Genomic DNA, 19,883 nt, shown 5'->3' on the forward strand with positions numbered 1-19,883 from the left:
TTGTTTCGATGTTCAACGGAGTTATTGTGCAGCATTAAATGTAGTAAACCATTGCACGAAATTTTGAAGAGTTTGCAGAGGTAAAAGTCCATTGCGTATACTTTACGTATGGTCGATTTTAGTTGCCACAATGTTGAAAATGAAATGTGGACAAGATACCTAAATTTCATATAAAATTTACTGTATAACAATATCTCATTTAATTTAAGTACCAGATAGGTGTTGTATGTAATATTGAGAAATATTCCGTCTTTCACGAGTGTAACAAAAGTTTTATTTACACCGGGCACGTTTGGCTTTATTTTAAAGCATTTCAATCAATCAAAAGGAAGTAGACAAAATACATTAAACAAAACTGTGGACTTACAAAAACATTAGGACTTGAATATACTGTGTATCAGTGGAGTGCTCTGAGCTATGTCAAATATAATTTTTGTGTATGGCACACACAAACAGCATTTATTTGCTAAAACACTGATCAGCCGACACAAACGTTGAATATTGTGTTACCGCAGCACAAAACTACGAAAGGTGACTTGGCAATGGAGAAGACAAAATACTGTCCACTGAAGATGCTTCAAAAGAGGAAAACGCGTCTTGTCTAAATAAGACGCTTATTACATTTGCAGAAGAGAAATATATTTCAATACCATTGGTAAAACTGCGACTGTGGAACAAAAACAAAAAAGAGAACATGAGTATTATTGTGTACCGTATGTGCCTCACCTTTCATTGTTGTCAATCGCTGCGATTGTCATCTGCATTGCTGTAGTAAGTGTTGCAGTCCGAATCATCAGGTCTTAGAGTGATGACGATGGGTTCAAGCCGATTGTCAATTACAATTTCCCTGTCCATGTCCTCCTCCTGTAGCCTTTGTGCATGCTGAACACATTCAGCCCATGCTGAAGGAGTAATTCTGTCAAGTGCTTCATGCAAAAGCCTTTCTGTATCAGCAATTTTAAATGTCACGTTTCGTTCTGCAACATACCGTTTCACTTGTGCCCAAATTCAAATTAACTCTATCGGATTGTATTGACAGTGATACGGTGGCAAACGCAAAATGATGTGTCCATGTTCCTGTGCAATACAATCGATTTCATAAACTTGTGCGAGGCTTATGGAGCGCTACAAGATTCAACATTTCAGCTTGAGTTTGGTTGGCAGTATGTGGTATATTTTTACTTGCAAGCCCCAACATGATATCAGCTTTTCTTGTACTTGTTGTGGGTGTCTTGTCAACAACAACAGAGTGAAAACTCGCATTGTCCATTACAATGACCGAGTTTGCAGGCAAGTAAGGGAGAAACTGATTCCTAAACTACAATTTAAATGTCTCTGAGTTCATTTTGGAATGATAATCCCCTGAATTGCTCTTTTTTGCTCGGAACACTAATTTGCTTTCTGGAATGAATCCAGAAGCAGAACCAGCATGAAGCGCAATTATTCGTCCACCTTTACCAACTGGTAGTTTAAACCCACCCGAACCATCACTCATTTTCCAACAAGCTTTCCTTGTGTGATTTTGGTTTATCCATGTTTCGTCCAAGAAAAAAATGTTCTTATTTCCGGATTTTCTTACTTCAATAATACGTCTTAAAAACTGTGTCCTTGAAGCAGCGATATCACTACGTTCCATTAAAAACTTTCTTCCGTCATTTGTATCTACATATTTGAATCCAATGTTTTTAAGTATTCTATTCACTGAAGTCATGCTACCTTTAAAATTTATGGTTTCACGCATTTTCACAGTGATTTTTTTTTACAGCAGGAAATTCGCCTGTGTTGTACATGTTGAGCACTTCTCATCTTAGAACATCTTTGTCGAAATTATCTAAATTGGTTACAGTCCTCGAACGGTTATCAAGCTAACGCCTGTCGCTTCTGCAGTGCGTTCCTGAGATCTGGCGACGTCTGTGATAGGTCCACCGTTTTCTGCTTCGCGCTTGAAAAAAGCGTGTATCCTGTAAATTATGTCCATCGCCTGTTTATGGAGAGTTTGTCGCTTACCACCATTATCAGCCATGACAACTTGCAACAAATGAGATAAAAATTCACCAAATAATAACTACAACCACATTTAACACTCACACTCGCCAAGATATTCACAGCAGACCGCTCAGAAAACTTCATTCGCTGTCAGTGGATGTGTGACGTCAGGTGCATAGAACGAGCCTTAAATCGACCGCAGTCGTTCATGGTTCCAACTATACAGAGTTTTCATTTTAAATGGAGACTTTGAAATATCCGAAAAACTACACATCGGATCGAACAAATTTATAACTAAAATTTGTTTGTCTCCGAGGTGGGTGCGGGGGGGGGGGGTCATCAAATGATACCAAATCTGCCGAATTTGTGGTCAAATTTGTTATAATTGGATGTCCCCTTCCCAGAGGAACTAATATTCATTAGGATTTCTTTTGGCTCTGTGCGTCATTTTCATGACATTTCAATGTCCCCAGTTAAAATGAACACCCTTTATAACATAAACAGTGTTTATAAATTGGGGAATATTCCATCTTTAACGACAGCAATAAAACTTTTATTTATACCAGTCATTTCGCTTTTTTCTAAAACATTCTGATTAAAACAAAGTTGGCGAAGTACACAAAACTGAATTGTGGATGTAATAAAACACAGAAACTAAAATATATTGTCAGTGAGGCGCAGTGCGCAAACAATGTGTGTTTGTCACAACGGACAGCAAATACTTGCCAAAACATTGATCAGTCGACGAAAACATTGAATATGATGTTGCCAAAGCAGCGAAGCAAAGAATTGCGTCAGACAATCAAGTAGCTCGGCAATGTACGAGCTGAAATTCTGCTCTAAATAATACTTTTAATACTGTCTCAAAAGAAATATCTCAAAATAAATAGTAAAACAGCGATTGCGGAAGAGAAGATATACAAACAAAACAGATAACATGAATATTGTATGTGTGCCTTTTTATTGTTTTTAATTGCTGTGAAAAGAAATACTGGAGGACAAAATTAGAAAAACCGAAAACTTATTATGAAGAGACAACGCACGAGAATTTCAAAAAATTACATTCAAACGAATAAAATTTATGAAGACACTTCGATATTGTTTTTAAATAAAGAAAATATTAAGCACCGAACACAGTCTGAACTCGGAACCTTTCGCTTAGCAGCCATTCACCTTAACCATTACACTAACGCAACTCGTCATTCAACAGAGCACCTGGAAGACTCAAATATCACACCAAATACCGACAAACACTGTTGGCATGACTATGGATTATTCACGTTTCGTCGAAGTACAATAGGAAATAAACAATTACCGCTGTTCTTTATTACGAAAAAGCGGTTCGTGAGAATGATACGAACACCTTTCCTTGCTATAGCCTGAATTAGGAGGCTTATTGCTTATTTGGTTTAATTAATTAATAGAATATGAAGCATTTGGTATAAAGAATGCTTTCTCCAAAATTTCTATAAAAGAAAGTCTGCTATCAAGACATTGCTTTTGTTCAATTACTTTATTTATCACTGAACGTTTCTAAAACTGAAGACACTCGCCCGTGCTCTGCACTGCAATCGGTCTCTGTTCATTGGCTGACTGTGTTTTGTGACGTTAGATGCGCAGAATGAACCTAAACTCGGCCGCCATCGTAAATGACGTGCACTTTAACAATTAATATTTTTCTTTACTCATTTTTCATTTATTTATGCAGTCAATACGAAATATGTACCTGAATCTACCAAAACATAAATCAGACTTTGGCTCATCTGGATTTATCATTCAGGCTATTATTTTCAATGCTTTGATCCCATTAGTGTATCTAGTTTCACTAGAAGCCAGGTTAATAAATGATATTATGCACTGAACTTGTGGGAAATGCCAATTTCAGACAGTGATTGAGAACACACACATTATTTTTTGGTCGATTGGCCATAGTTGCATCGTTATTTTTACTTTTAGTTCTAGTTCGACAGTTCTCTGCTTCTGATCAATCTACATCTACATCTACATCCATACTCCGCAGGCCACCTGACGGTGTGTGGCAGAGGGTACCTTGACTACCTCTATTGGTTCTCCCTTCTATTGCAGTCTTGTATTGTTTGTGGAAAGAAAGATTGTCGGTATGCCTCTGTGTGGGCTCGAATCTCTCTGATTTTCTCTTCATGGTCTCTTCACGAGATATACGTAGGAGGGAGCAATATACTGCTTGACTCCTCGGTGAAGGTATGTTCTCGAAACTTCAACAAAAGCTCGTACCAAGCTACTGAGCATCTCTCTTGCAGAGTCTTCCACTGGAGTTTATCTATCATCTCTGTTATGCTTTCGCGATTACTAAATGATCCTGTAACAAAGCGCGTTGCTCTCTGTTGGATCTTCTCTACCTCTTCTATCAACCCTATCTGGTACGCATCCCACCCTGGTGAGCAACATTCAAGTGGGCGAACAAGTGTACTGTAGCCTACTTCCTTTGTTTTCGGACTGCATTTTCTTATGATTCTTCCAATGAATCTCAGTCTGGCATCTGCTTTACCAACGATTAATTTTATATGGTCATTCCATTTTAAATCACTCCTAATGCCTACTTCCAGGTAATTTATGGAATTAACTGCTTCCAGTTGCTGACCTGCTATATTGTAGCTAAACGATAAAGGATCTTTCTTTCTATGTATTCGCAGCACATTACACTTGTCTACATTGAGATTCAATTGCCATTCCCTGCACCATGCGTCAATTCATTGCAGATCCTCTTGCATTTCAGTCCAATTTTCCATTGTTACAGCCTCTCGATATACTACAGCATCATCCGCAAAAAGCTTCAGTGAACTTCCGATGTTATCCACAAGGTCATTTATATATATTGTGAATAGCAACAGTCCTACAACACTCCCCTGCGGCACACCTGAAATCACTCTTACTTTGGAAGACTTCTCTCCACTGAGAATGACATGCTGCGTTCTGTTATCTAGGAACTCTTCAATCCAATCACACAATTGGTCTGATAGTCCATATGCTCTTACTTTGTTCATTAAACGACTGTTGGGAACTGTATCAAACGCCTTGTGGAAGTCAAGAAACACGGAATCTACCTGGGAACCCGTGTCTATGGCCTTCTGAGTCTTGTAGACATATAGCGCGAGCTGAGTTTCACACGATTGTCTTTTTCGAAACCCATGCTCATTCCTACAGAGTAGACTTCTAGTCTCCAGAAAAGTCATTATAGTCGAACATAATACATGTTCCAAAATTCTACAATCAAGTAATTAAATCTTTTTAACTCAAATTTGTGTGTGTTTCTCCATATTTATGACTGAAATGATGGACGCTGTCTATAAATTGGTGACCCCAAAATTACAAAAGACAGGAGACACCTGAAGCAACGTATAGAGTGAAACAGTGACTTCGCATTGTCATGTTGCGTGAAGTCAGATAGAAGGGCAGCCCTTATGCCTAGAAGAGGACCTGCAGAAACAGATTAGGGATCTGCAAAATCGAGATGAGATGAATTTATACGAACAGGTGTTGAGTATGACAGACAGTTTGCCCGCTGAGTCTAATGTGGTTTCCACTACGAAGATAAAAACACAAACACCAGCATTCCTGTCGGAGAAACTTGAGCTGTGGTTCACAATGCTGGATTTGGTTTTTATACAAAATAGCATTACTAGCAATTATTCCATGTTTCCTGTAGAGGTTAACAGCTTTGATGCCCAAGCTGTCAACATGGTGTTTGATATTATGTTGAAAACATCCTCACTTGAAGGAGACACTAGTCAGACGGATTTGTTGAACCAACAAATGCAACAAGTAATTCAGATCAAGTGTATCAGCAATAGAACACCATCTGAACTCTGGCAACATCTGAGGATCACTGTGGAAGAGGAAGCAATGTGCGATGAAACACTACAGCACATACGGCTAATACAACTATCACTTTCAGTGAAAATGGCAGTGGTGACGCGTGGGAAGTGTGATATCAATTCTGTTCTTGCAGTAGCAGACAAGGTGCACACTATAGTGGAGCAAACAAGTACCTCAGCAGCGAAACAGGTGGTAGCGACATCAACACTTGGGATACTGCAGCTATACGACATGAGCAACAGATGATCATGAATAACCAGTTCAGAAGTCTGAAATGAATAAGTGGACCCGCACAAGAAAAGGTAAAGAAGGGGGGTATCCATCCAGTCATCAGAATCAAACAGACGGCCATGGTGATCAGGCCACGAGATGCACATCTCGCTTTGAATTTCCAGGCCCCAGCAGCCTACAGTAGGCACAACAGGTCATAAAGTTCCACAAAGGTGCCAAAGCGTTAATGAGGGAGTTGTCACTACTCCCGCAAATACCAACAGCGATGTTATCAGAAATAGCCAAGACCCAGCACTCACAATCAGCCACGTTATTTGCATCAGATCAACCACATCCACCCATACAGCAAAGCAAGTGTGCTTGCTGACATTATCATGCCATTTGTATGTAAAAGACAGGAACACAGATCAGTGCTACCTTACTAATTCGGGCTCAGATACAAAGATGGACTGCAGTGGTGAGTGTACCCTCAACCTACAGCAGTTAACAACTCACCCATCACAACTTATGGTCAGTGTGAATCGACAGTGGACCTGGGCTTTGTTAAAAAGATCAAATAAAGGTTCGCACTGGCAGGTGGTAGTGAACTGATATTAGGTGCAGACTTCATACCCCACCAAGGACTGGAAAAGTTAAGTATGGTATGAATTAAGGTGTACAGTGAAGTGGTAATAGGTACTACAGGCAGAAGTGCTAAAAATTCCATGGCCTCACTGAGTAGTTTGGTTGGTACATAAGCTAGACAAGAGGTTGTCAGCCACTTCACAGAAAGTATTGTATACCATGGTGCATCACATTAAGACAACACCCAGCTAACCAGTTTCCAGACGGCCAGACTTCACGCAACGTGACAATGCGAAGTCACTGTTTCACTCTGTATTAGCACCCAACCATTTCTCAATAGCAAAAGCAGAATTTGAAGAGATCATATGAAGATCCCACAGCCCACAGGCATCACTGTTACACCTAGCTAAAAAGAAAGACGGCATCTGGAGGCCCTGTAGAGATTACCGCACTCTAAATCCACAAACAATCCCCATCTGCTATCCCATTTCTACCCTAAGGGGTTTCATGAAAGTTTTAGCCAGAGCTACAATATTCAGTGTGGTGGATTGTAAGGAGGCTTATAACCAGGCTCAAGTTGCAGAAGAAAATATTCCTTTCGTAATAATGCCTTTTAGTCTTTTCGGATACCTATCATGCCATTTGGTTTAAAGAATGCAGCTCAGTCACGGCAGAGGTTCGTAGAGAAATACTAAGGGGCTCAGATTTCTGCTTCAACTACCATGATATTTTGATATTTTCAAAGGCAGCTGAATAACACAACAAACAGCTTAAGGCAATGTTCGACAGTATATATAAATATGGCCTGGTGACAAATGAGGAAAAAAAGTGTTCTGCGTCAAAAACAAATTGACATTTCTCGGTCGTACTGTCTCAGCTGCCAGTATTTGTCCTCTCTAAGAAAATACAGAGGTCATTAAGACCATTCCTCTGCTGATGTATTACCAGAAATTAAAAAGATTCCTGGGGATTGTCAACTTTTACCAGTGTCATATATCCAGTGCACCAAAATGCTGCAACTTTATACAGCCCTTAAATCAGAAATTGGAGCATCTACTGCAAAGATGGTTTATGGAGAGATGTTGCACTTGTTCTCAGAGATTTTTTTTTTTTCCGGGAAAATCAATGCAGATTATGGTATGTGCTATTCATACCATGCTGTGCCAGTCCACATATAGAAGTTTGTGGTAGCCCGTGTGATTTCACTGCCAATCTGCGGCTGGCTCCATGACACACCCTCCTCATTCCATGTGGCCAGTGTTGCCACAGAGCAAACATAAAGGATGCTGCACACAAGTCTAGACTGGCAGTCAGTTCAGTTCTGCCTATGTAGGCCATGCATTGTCATTTAGTATATGTTGTTATTGTAGATATCGAACTGGCCTATCTCAAGGACTTACTTTGGGCTGTGCTCTGGACTTGCTGTTATTCAAGTTAAGTAAAAGAAGTTTCTTAAACACTACGTGTGCACCTTATTATTTTGTGTGCTGTCTCTGTACCCACTAACTCCTTAGGATCCACCATTGGGGCAAACAAACACAAATGGAACCAGGGCTATATGCTGCAACATGTCAAGCTCTAAATGGCTAAGCTGCATCTTTCAGCAGCAGAGAACAGTGTGTGTTCATTCACAAGGACCTTAAAACAAGCTCAAATGTGATGCTTCGAACAGACGTGGTATGCTCGCCAATGCAACCACCACACTCTGGACCTTTCCAGGAGCTAAAATGTGAGGTACATATAGTGCAAATAATGTGCAATGACATGTCAATGGCAGTGTCATGGGAACAGGTAAAACAGGCATATTTTCTAACGCCAGACGTATCCGCACAACATGAAGATACCTCTAATACTACATCAGCGACTTCGAGTCATCTGGATTGTGGTACTGGTCAGCCAACAGCAGCAGCATCCTTGACTCAGCAAACAAGCCTGCAGGAAGCAGCAAAGATGCCAGCAACCTATACAAGGGAGGGTTGACAGGTACAAAATAAATACTCGCACATCACTGGAGCTCTGCTATACTAAGGGGGGAATGCCAAATTCGAAAAGTGATTGAGAGTGCATATTCTTTGGCCAACTGGCTCAGTTTGCATTGTTATGTTTAGTCTTAGTTCTAGATTGACATTTCTCTGTTTACTTTGGTTGTCAAGCTCCATTCTGATTAAGCAAGTGAATAAATCTTGATAACTCAAGTTCGTGTGTCTCTCCGTATATTTATGAGTGAAATGATAGAAGCTGCCTATAAACTTATTACTACACTACGCAATATCAGCTTCTGAGTGAACTAATACATTGTTTTGGACATATTGACACCACTCATTAAAAGACTGGCATCCAGACTTGATTTTCCTGAAACTAATAAACGTACCAGATAATTAATGTAAAATTTCGGATACACTTAGATTTTCCACTTCAGATTTAGCCACTGTACATGTTAACATTCCAGCTTTTACCACTGCACTTTTGTCGCCTAATTTTTATGAATTAAATGACGCCCTTTGCTAAGTAATTAAGCCATTAATTAAGAAATTGTATAGTTCATCATAAATTTTAAGATGGGTTATTCCCAATGCAGACATATAAATGGGTTCCACAAACTTTTACATTTTGTTAAGTCACCACGTATTTTGTAAACCAAATTACTACCTTAACCTACATCTAAATTATCAAAAGCCTACCTAGCAGTTTTTCAAACTGTTAATTAGTTTGTGTAATCATGTTATGTTCATATGCCAATCTTTACATAGCACAGCCCACCCCAAAATCTTCGTCCCCAGGTAGCTATCACCACGCCCAGACCTCAGTGAGAGTCAGTGCCAGATTAGCATACAGACGTATGTGAAATTTCAGGACACCGCGATTATTCACTATAATATAAAAAATGGTTCCAAATCTATTCCCTACTGGTACAAGCATAATCCCATGCAGAAAAGTCTCTTTCCATCTCTCATACTCTCAGTCTATCTGTGTGACTCATTTAACATGTAAACTTTCACCAGTGACTTACATTGTCTTTCCTGAACTTCTGTTCTGAGTATTACTGCCACTTTGGGCATTTACTGTGTCTGCACATTGAACATCTGTTATCTTTGTTGGTACATCATGGACTATAATGTGTGCCATGCTTTTCATAAAGTAAAGCCACTGTTGTGACATCATAAGGTCAAAGTTGGCAGTGAGAATGTTCTGTAGTTTTGTTGTATATGCCATATTTGTGTTGGGATGATGGAAGAACCTACTTGTAAAGGATATTTCTTGAGAGAACTGGAACTGGTCATTGAGGGGGGTGGGGGTTGATAGAGACAATAAATGCAGAAAAAGTCAATGTTAACAAAAAAAAAGTATGTAGCACACAGTATTAGATCAACACCTGTAAATCAGTTTATAACAATTTGACAAACTTTCTTCATGGAGACACAGAGTAATATGAACATTGCACGTAGGTACCCTTCCAGGTTCTCTTCTCATGGTCAGAACTTTTACCTTTGCAATGCCACATACCTGTTGTAACGGAACATATTAAAGGCTTTACTTTCCCGAAGTATGCGATACCCTCCAAATTCAACCAGTTTAATGAGTAGTTATGATTATAGAAAAGTTATTGTGTATGTTAACAATGATTGCACAACATGTCTCCATAAACAGTCAACCCATTAAATTATACTGAATAACTGACCCACACAAAAGTTTATATCACTTGATCACTGATACAGCAAATGTCATCATGTAAAAACACTAAGTTCATCTTAAATAATTAATATGAAGTACGAAAAATAGTGGCCAACTTAGGTATTTTGGATCTCCTTAAATAAAAATCACCCAGTGAAACCTATTTGTTCACTAGGAGCGTTTTCACTCAGTATTCACGTAATCAATCCTATTTTAGACGAAAACCAATGTAATTCTTCATAATTCATGTTACTTACTTATTTATGCAAATTAGAGAAGTCAATTGACAAACTTCTAAAAAACAGCCTTTTTGTAACAAAGAATTATTCTGTCAAGTCAACAAATCTGTCTTTCATTTTAATAACATGTTAAATTATGTCACTCGATGCAAATTAATAACTTTTCTGCACAAATTATGATAACAGATGTACATGTGACTTATAAACTATATCTCTTTTTAGTAGTTCTTTGACAATGTTATAAATACAAGCAGCGAGAAGGGTCGAGAGGCAGTCGGAGGCAGTCGGGGCAGTCGGAATGTCACTTTGGTGAAGTGTGTTTCTGTGTTATTGTTTGGGATGGAAAAACAATGCAAAGAACTTGTAAAGGAAGTACTACTTTGTGTTGTGTTATGGTCTTTGGTGGACAGTGGAATTAATATGGCCACCAAAGTAATAAATGTTTGATGTTTACATACGTGTTGGTTTCGCTCGTCCTTTATCATCAAAAGCACATGAAAAACACGGGACCTCATGTGTTTACCCTAGACAACCAGATTTAGAGCCAGCATCAGCATCGAGACACAGCAGCGATCCAGCAAGCAGCAGCGATTACTACAATACAATACATTGTAATGGCGCCAACCTAACATCAAGTGCTAACAAGCTCCATAAATTGGAGTGAAACAGTGCGATTACAGCAACTAGAGATATCAACGACTTAGGCGGACCATTTACACTGTCTAGGTTGCAGAGCGACACTCTTTATTCCACTATGGTACAGTCTGCCTCTTTTACTATCCTGAAGAGTATGGGATGGATACTTCAGCAGAAAAGTGATCCACACTTGTGATGTTGTCCTGGTCACTGTCTCAGTGTTCAAATCTTACTATCTGAACAATAATCAGTTTGTTGCACTGAAGAACAATTTTGGTAGTTTCCTTTTTAGAACAAGCCTTTCTGAGAGGTAAACTGGAATGTGGTTGCTCAACTGGAGTTCTGAACAACTTCCCACTGAACCTCGTCTGCAAGGGTAGGTGAACAAAAGCACTTGCTGTCAAACAGAAGTGCATCACTTGGCTTCTATTCAAGATACATATCCCTCAGGAGATGGGTCAAATGGAGAACTTCCTGAATTAACCGTATGAGAGCTTCTTGGCGAAAGGAACTATTAATATAGTATTAGTTAACTGCAGGAGCATCTATGGAAAGGTTCTGGAACTAGTCTCAGTTATAAACGATAACAACACCCACAGAGTACAAGGGACAGAAAGCTGGTTGAAACCACTGTCAATAGTATAAAATTACAAACTCTGACTGCACTGTATATCGCAAAGATAGGCTTAACGCTGGTGGTGGTGATGTGTTTATAGCAACAAAAATTATGATAACATCTAGTGAGATTAGTACAGATTCAGAATATGAAATAATTTGAGTGAAGGTAAGTGTTAAAGGTGGATCAAAATGGGTCATCACATGCTTTTATAGACCTCCTGCCCCGATAGCGGTAGTGGCAGAACAATTTATGGGAAACCTGCAGAATATTTTGTGTGAAGTCCCTGGTCATGTTATGGTTTTAGGTGGAAATTTTAACTTATCAGCTATAGACTGAGACACTCATGTGATTAGGAAGGCTAGTAGGGACAGAGAAACATTTGAAATTGTTCCAAATGCTTTATCCAAAAATTATTTTGAGCAGTTAACCAGAAAACTGACTCATGAAAATAACAAGTTAGACCTGCTGGCGAGCAACAGACCCAAGCTTTCCAACTCAGGATAGAACAGGGAATCAGCGATCATCAGGCAATTACAGCAGTACTGAGTACACTGTAATTAGGAATACAAAGAAAGGCAGGAAGATCTTTCTGCTTAGCAAGAGCAACAAGAGACAAATATCAGATTATCTGAGCAGTCAGCACAAAAATTTCATCTTCAGCACAAAAATTTCATCTCCAACACTAACAATCTGAGTATCAATGGACAAAGTTCAAGAGCATTATACAATATGTTTAAACAGGTACATACTGAGCAAAATTGTAGGGATGGAAAAGACCTGCCGTGATTCGACACCCATGTCAGAAAACTGCTATGAAAGCAAAGAAAGCATCACTTCACAGATAAACAAAAATTAAACAAAGCCAAAATTACTGTAGGGAGAACCATGGGTGTAGTTTCAACGAATTTGAAAGTAAAATTCTGTCTAACAACTTGACAGAAAATCCTAAGAAGCTTTGGTCTTATGCTAAATCAATATATGGATTGAAGCCAGCCACCAGTGCAGACACTGTGACGAAATGGGATTGAAACAGAGGATGGCACAGAAGAGACTGAAATACTAAATGTCTTTTTCCAAAACTGTTTCACAGATTAAGATCACACTGTAGTTCCTTCTTTAAATCGTTGTATAAAGACAAATATCAAAATACATAACCAAGGGATACAAAAACGACTGAGATCGCTCAACAGAAGAAAGGCCACTGGACCTAACAGGATACCAGTTCGATTCTACACAGAATATATAAAAGAATTTCCTCCTCTTCAAGAAGCAGTGTACCATAGGCCTCTAGAGGAGAGGTGTTTCCCTAAAGATTGAAAAAAGCGAGACTCATTCCCACTTTCAAGAATGGTCATCCAACCGAAGCACCAAACTACAGGCCTATATGTCTGATGTCAGTAGAGCTTTGGAACATGTTTTATGTTTTCATATTATGACATTTCTGGAGACCAAAAATCTCCTCTTTAGGAATCAACATGGGTTCCAATAACAACAATCCTATGAAACCCCTCGCTCTGTTCATCCACAAACCCAAGAAAACAGTAGATACAGATGCCCAGATAGTTACTGTGTCCTTGACTTCCAGGAGGCATTTGATACAGTTCTGCACTGTCACCTAATGAACAATACATGAGCGTATAGGACATCAGACCAACTGTGTGACCATACTGAAGCATCTCTAGCAAACAGAGGGAAGTCTTCAGACTTGAAAGTAACTTTGGGCGTGTCCCAAGGGAGTGTTACAGGACCATTACTTTTCACAATAAATAAAAATGACCTAGTACATAATGTCAGAAGTTCCATGAGACTTTTCTTGGATGATGCTGTTGTATCCAGAGAAGTCACAATGCTAGAAAATTGTAGCAAAATGCAGCAAGACCTGCAGAGGATCGATGCTTGGTGCACGGAGTGGCAATTGACCCTCAACATATATGTAATATACTGTGAACATATAGAGAGAAAGATCCTACACTGTTTGATTGCACGACTGCACATAATCACTGTAAGCAGCTACTTCCATAAAATATCTAAAAGTATGCATACAGAGTGATTTAAAGGGGAACAACCACACAAAATTAGTCGCAGCTAAGGCAGATGCCAGACAGATTCATTGGAAGAATTCTCAGGAAATGTAGTCCATCACCAAAGGAAATAGCTAACAAAACACTCATTTGACCAATACTTGAACATTGCTAGTCAGTCTATTTTCTGTACCAGACAGCATTAATAAAGGAAATAGAGAAGCTCCAAAGAAAAGCAGCCTGTTTCATTACAGGTTCATTTCATAAGCATGAAAGCATCATGGACACACTCAGTCAACTCCAGTGGCAGATGCTGCAAGAGCGGTTTTCTGCATGACGGTTTGGTCTACTGTTAAACTTTTGAGAGCGTACACTGATAGAAGAGTCAACCAATATACTGCTTTCTCCTATGGATAAATTGGGAAAAGACCATGAAGATAAAATCAGCGAGATCTGAGCCCACATGCAGTATTACAAGCACTAGTCCATCCCGCAAACAATATGTGAATAGAACAGGAAAAGAGGCAAATGACACTGGTACACAAGGTCCTTCTGACAAACACAGTAAGGTGTTTTGCAGGGTATAGATGTAGGTACATACAGCATACTGTGATGATATGCATTATGTGCATAGCCACAGTACGAACTCTTTAAAGTGAGTGGTGAAGATAACGTGGCTGGAGTGGAACGTCTCACTGATGAACACAGCAACATTGTCTTTCATTCTCTCTCCTGTAGTGGGCAAAGCCTCTTAGCACAGGAGTGGTAGATTCTTTAAGGAGTAGGCACATGCCGATGGTCTTTCCACTGCTACGAGTTTTAGCTCCTCTGTGTAATTTCTGAATCCACTGATGTTCCTCTGTGGGATAGGATCCTTTTATTAATAAGGATTTTTTCCTTCTTTTCTCTCTGATTTGGTGAAGTGAATCTGCCACTATCGGGAACAGTGGGGGGATTTCATGGTTCATACATATACTGAGAACGGCTTTTCTTTTCCTTTCGTTTTTCCTGTAAGTTTCTCCAACTGTCTGTACAATTGTTAAAGAAAAACTTCCATAATTAACAGTTCAATGAAGTGACTTGATACAGCCTTAGGAATTTTTATGAACTGTAAATTTGCCATCACCTGTAAAATTTATTCTTTATTTCGTACAGGTTTCAGTTGTGGTGACCATCTTCTCAGATACGAAAAAAGCTGTACATTACATGCTTACACAATTCAGATTCCCATTTGACAAGTTGAAAACTATCAGAATCATAAAATGTTTCGAGAACCCCATGTAACAGGACACAATTTCACTGCCATCACAAAACTGACTTCACTATGATTCACAGTTTACAGCATCAAATGCCTATGTCTCATAATACCAGTAGACTGTAAGCTGCAACAAAATGTTGGAAAAAGTGGGAAAGTTTATCAATTCATCCCACCTCCCCTCCCACCCAATCCCCTATCAAATTTCAGATGTAATGTCTAGTCACTTTGCATTCTTGATTTTGTTTTCCTACTGAAAAATTGGAGTTCCATTAGTACACACTGCAAGATTTCTTAAAACAATTCCTCATAAAATGCCACATGAAATTTTCTAAGAGTCACGAAGTCTTTTCATGTCAGTGTGCTTTTTTTTTATACTGAGGCTAAAATAATACACAGAGATGGAAATTTAAAAAATTCTGTTTAATATAGATGAATCTGACCTATAAAAAGGGTGTAAAAACTGTGTGTACAAAATTTTTGAGTTTTTAGAGAAAATACAAAGAAACACTTTTTATATCCAAAAATATCATAGGCACGCCATTTCCTTGCTAGGGTTCACTGAAGGTTTTGACACTAGTGACATTTAGGGATGGTGTTTAAACTGCCATATGATGAATACTGTTTTTGAGATGCTGCTAAAAATGTAATTCGTTAACATTAATGCATAACTGGCATCTACATTCTAATGATTGTCGAACATGCTCAAAACAGCCAGGTGTTTCATGGATAATGGCTGTAGTTTCAGCCAAACATGCAACACGCTCTTCTGGAGTGTGTATTGATGTCTCATACACCAAACGCTTCATCTCTCCCCACAAAAAGAAATCCACTGGAGGTCAGCAACATCTCTAAAACAATATTTATCACACAGCAGTTTGAATATCGCTAATGTCAAAACCTTCATGGAACCCTAGAGGGTAAATAGGGAACCTATGGCATTTTTGTCACATAACAAACTGTTTCTTTTTATATCCTCTAAACACTAAGATATTGTGCACATAGTATTCTAACCTACCTGGATAGCCAAGTTCATTAAAGTGCTGGCTTCCAGGACACTGGGAGGCACACCATCGTTGTATTAACTCCGCCTTGTGGATTAATGATGGGGGCTGGTGTGTTGGCCAGCCTGAATGTGGTTTTTGGATGGTTTTCAACATCCGTCTAGGCAAATACCAGGCTGGTCCCTACATCCCACATCAGACGCACAATGTACAAACATTTTGAAACATAATGTCACACTAGATCATGCAATTACACTAGATCAAGACAGAATAGGTACTATGATTCCTCCATCCCCGCCCCACCTCCCCCCACCTTCACCCAGCAAACGTGTCACTGCTGAAGTTTTCCTGGCAGATTAAAACTGTGTGCCAGACCGAGACTCAAAAGCGGGGCCTTTGTCTTTCGCGGGCAAGTGCTCTACCATCTGAGCTACCAAGCACTACTCACAGCCCGTCCTCACAGTTCTACTTTCGCCAGTACCTTTGTCTCCTACCTTCCAAACTTCACAGAAGCTCTCCTGTGAACCTTGCAGAACTAGCACTCCTGGAAGAAAGGCTGTTGCAGAGACATGGCTTAGCCACAGCCTGGGGCATGTTTCCAGAATGAGATTTTCACTCTGCAGTGGAGTGTGCGTTGATATGTAACGTTCCAGGCAGATTAAAATTTACCCGCGAAAGGCAAAAGTCCTGAGTTCGAATCTCGGTCCGGCACACAGTTTTAATCTGCCAAGAAAGTTTTATATCAGCGCACACTTCACTGCAGAGTGAAAATCTCATTCTGGAAACATGCCCCAGGCTGTGGCTAAGCCATGTCTCTGCAATATCCTTTCTTCCAGGAGTGCTAGTTCTGCAAGGTTCGCAGGAGAGCTTCTGTGAAGTTTGGAAGGTAGGAGACAAAGGTACTGGTGGAAACAGAGCAGTGAAGATGGGCTGTGAGTCGTGCTTGGGTAGCTCAGATGGTAGAGCACTTGCCCGCGAAAGGCAAAGGTCCCGAGTTCAAGTCTCGCTCTGGCACATAGTTTTAATCTGCCAGGAAAGTTTCATATCAGCACACACTCCACTGCAGAGTGAAAATCTCATTTTGTGCCACTGCTGGTTTGAACATGTTTGTGTGAGCTGATGCTTCTACCACCCTGAGGTCTACGGGCATGGTTATGTGTCTCTCAGTCTCGCTGTAGCAATCATCCATTGAAGTCCTTCCACAGAAAATGCAAAGTGTTCTGACAGAGCAAAAAGTTAACCTCAATTTTCATAAGAAATTTGCATAAATTACTATAGAAGCTCATGGCAGTTATGTATGGAAGTGGATGATTATCGGAACACAAGTTTTTGAGTGGTTCAAAAGGTTTAAGGAAGGACATGAAATGATGGTGTATGATCTCCATACTGGACGAGCTCCAACATCAAAATCAGAAAACAACATTGACAAAATTGATGAACTGATCCCTTAAAATCATTCTCAAAGATCACAGTCAATCAACATTATTACATTGAGAATCTGACTGCCACTCGTTAATGAGTGAAGAGACATTCTGACGTGGAACACCAAATCCTGGATGCTTCACCAAGACAATTTAACCATTCCATCCTGCCTTGTCTGCAAAGGTGTTCTTTGTGAAATATGGCATCACCAGGTTGGACCACCCCACCCTATTCACTCCACCTGGCCCCCTATGACTTTTTTAGGTCAAACTTGCACTTAAAGAGACAAGATCTGACAGTGTGGAAGCTTTGTTAGCAAAAGCAAACTTCTAGCGCTGCTAGGAACAACGGAAAATTTGTATGAAGCATTGAATGGTTTGGTGAGGATAGCACACTGAAGGTGATAAATTACATAATGCCACACATTGTAAGGTTGGTTCTCCATTAAACTTGAAAAGAATCATACCAGTCCAAAACTGGTATTGGCTAGATAAAGGGCACCACAGAGAAAGGCAGTAAGACCTTTTTTACTGCACTGGAGTCTACATTACGTAGCAATGTCTTTTTCTAGAAACTTTCTGCAATGAATTTATAATCTTTATCTAGGGAATGTCATTCAAACAGTACTCATACACATGTTTTTTTAAAAGTATTTTTGAAGAAAGAATACTATTATTATTGCTATACTTACTTGCTTCACTTCATCTGCAGTTTTGTTCTCAATTAATTCCATTTTCATAATATCGGATAATTTCTGGAACAACAGATTTTTTACTGTTAAAAAAAGTAAACAAGCAGAGATCTCTGAAAGTGTTGAATACTTAACAATATTAGAGTACATACTGCAGAAAGATATAACTATGTAAATACTGGTTCCAATAGAGAGCGAAAACATTGTGTGATAAAATAGACTATTCAGGTGTGAAAGTCTTAACACGTTAATTGTTTGAACATAAATCAATACTAAACTAACCTCCTTCACATGTATAACTGGTCCCAAAAGTTGTAAGAGTTGAAATCAGTTATCACACACACAATTTGAGCCAGACATGGCTCCTTATTATGGTTTGACATGTATTAGACATGACCCACGATGGCTCTTTGTGAAACTTCTGCAATTTTATATCATCACTGACTGATACACTAATAGAAAGTTCTCCAAAGAGATGATAAAGGTCAAGAACATTTGTGTTACTACATCTACCTGCAGCCTGGAAGTTAGTCGCACAACTCACCGAAATATAAGTTTTCACGAATTATTACTTTATTACAGTTTAAATGTATGATAGTGCTTTTTAGTCTACTGTAAAAGTAGGTTGATGTTCCACTGGGATTATTGCAGTAGGAAATCCAGTAAAACTTAATATGAGGCTCTCACACAGAGTTGCAGGTTATGGAGTCAAGACAAGAGAATCACGGAACAGGGAAGAAAAATTAATGCGACTTGGGTGGAACTAGAAATGGCACGTTTTGATGGGAGAATGGGAGCTGGGAAAAGGTGACAAGTAATAATCAAAAGGAGTAAACCTCAGAAACCAAATTTCAAACTACGGTTAGCAATCTATTTGATTTGTTACCTGAAATAGCAGAAGAGCCTCGATAAGTTTTTGAGCAAAGCAAAGTGCAGCAGCCTCACAGTAACAACTAGTTCGTTAGGTCAGTAGAAAAGTAGAGCAGAAAGAAAAGAGTCCTACTGCACCGTAGCAGCAGGGTATGGCCAAATGCTACAGTAAAACCTAGGTGTAGAATACCAGGTAACAAGTATCATGAAACATAGTGCTAAGCTTAGCCAGGTGGGAGAGGCTTACTAAGGAGAACAGAATAAACTGTGTTTAAGAGTAACTTAAAGGAGGTATATGCATAGAATGAACCACAACTCCACTAACAAACTCTCAGAGGTTGTTCAAGGATACCTTCTGAGTATTATGGTATAAGGGACCATGATCTTCAGTAGCTCATTGCAAATTTATTGCATTGATTTGATTCCTTGAGCCAATTGGATTTGTATCTGTATGGCACTGAAAATAGTGCACAACAGTGGAAAAGTCAACATTATGTGCTGTGTGTCTTGTTTGGAAACAAACTTGCACTTACAGTACTTGCTATTGACAACAATTATGCTCCCTTTACTCTTCACTCTCAAGCTTGCATTCACTACTGCACTATTCTACCTCAGATTTGTTTTTCTGACAGTGTTAGTTGCACGTTATCAGTGATACACAGCAGTACGGACTGGTTTACTGACGAAGAGATGACTGATATGCGCTTCATGTTAGGTTCCGCAGAATGCAGTCAAACAGCAGCACAACAATGCCTATGTTGTGCTGTTCCCACTGTGATGACAACCACATCACAGTTCTTTTGCATCTATACATAGGC

At 39.3% G+C, this 19,883-nt stretch overlaps 1 protein-coding gene across 1 annotated transcript in view; it reads right to left on the bottom strand.

Moving 5' to 3' along the window:
- The window catches only part of LOC126248477 (ATP synthase mitochondrial F1 complex assembly factor 1), a 66,882-nt gene that overhangs the window by 28,441 nt on the left and 18,558 nt on the right, over positions 1 to 19,883 (bottom strand). The window contains exon 3 of the mRNA XM_049949493.1: positions 18,196 to 18,258. Within this exon, the coding sequence (XP_049805450.1) occupies positions 18,196 to 18,258 (63 nt within the window). The remainder of the gene's footprint in view (positions 1 to 18,195; positions 18,259 to 19,883) is intronic.

This window comes from Schistocerca nitens, chromosome 3 (genome assembly GCF_023898315.1).
Source record: "Schistocerca nitens isolate TAMUIC-IGC-003100 chromosome 3, iqSchNite1.1, whole genome shotgun sequence".
NCBI classification, from domain to species: domain Eukaryota; kingdom Metazoa; phylum Arthropoda; class Insecta; order Orthoptera; family Acrididae; genus Schistocerca; species Schistocerca nitens.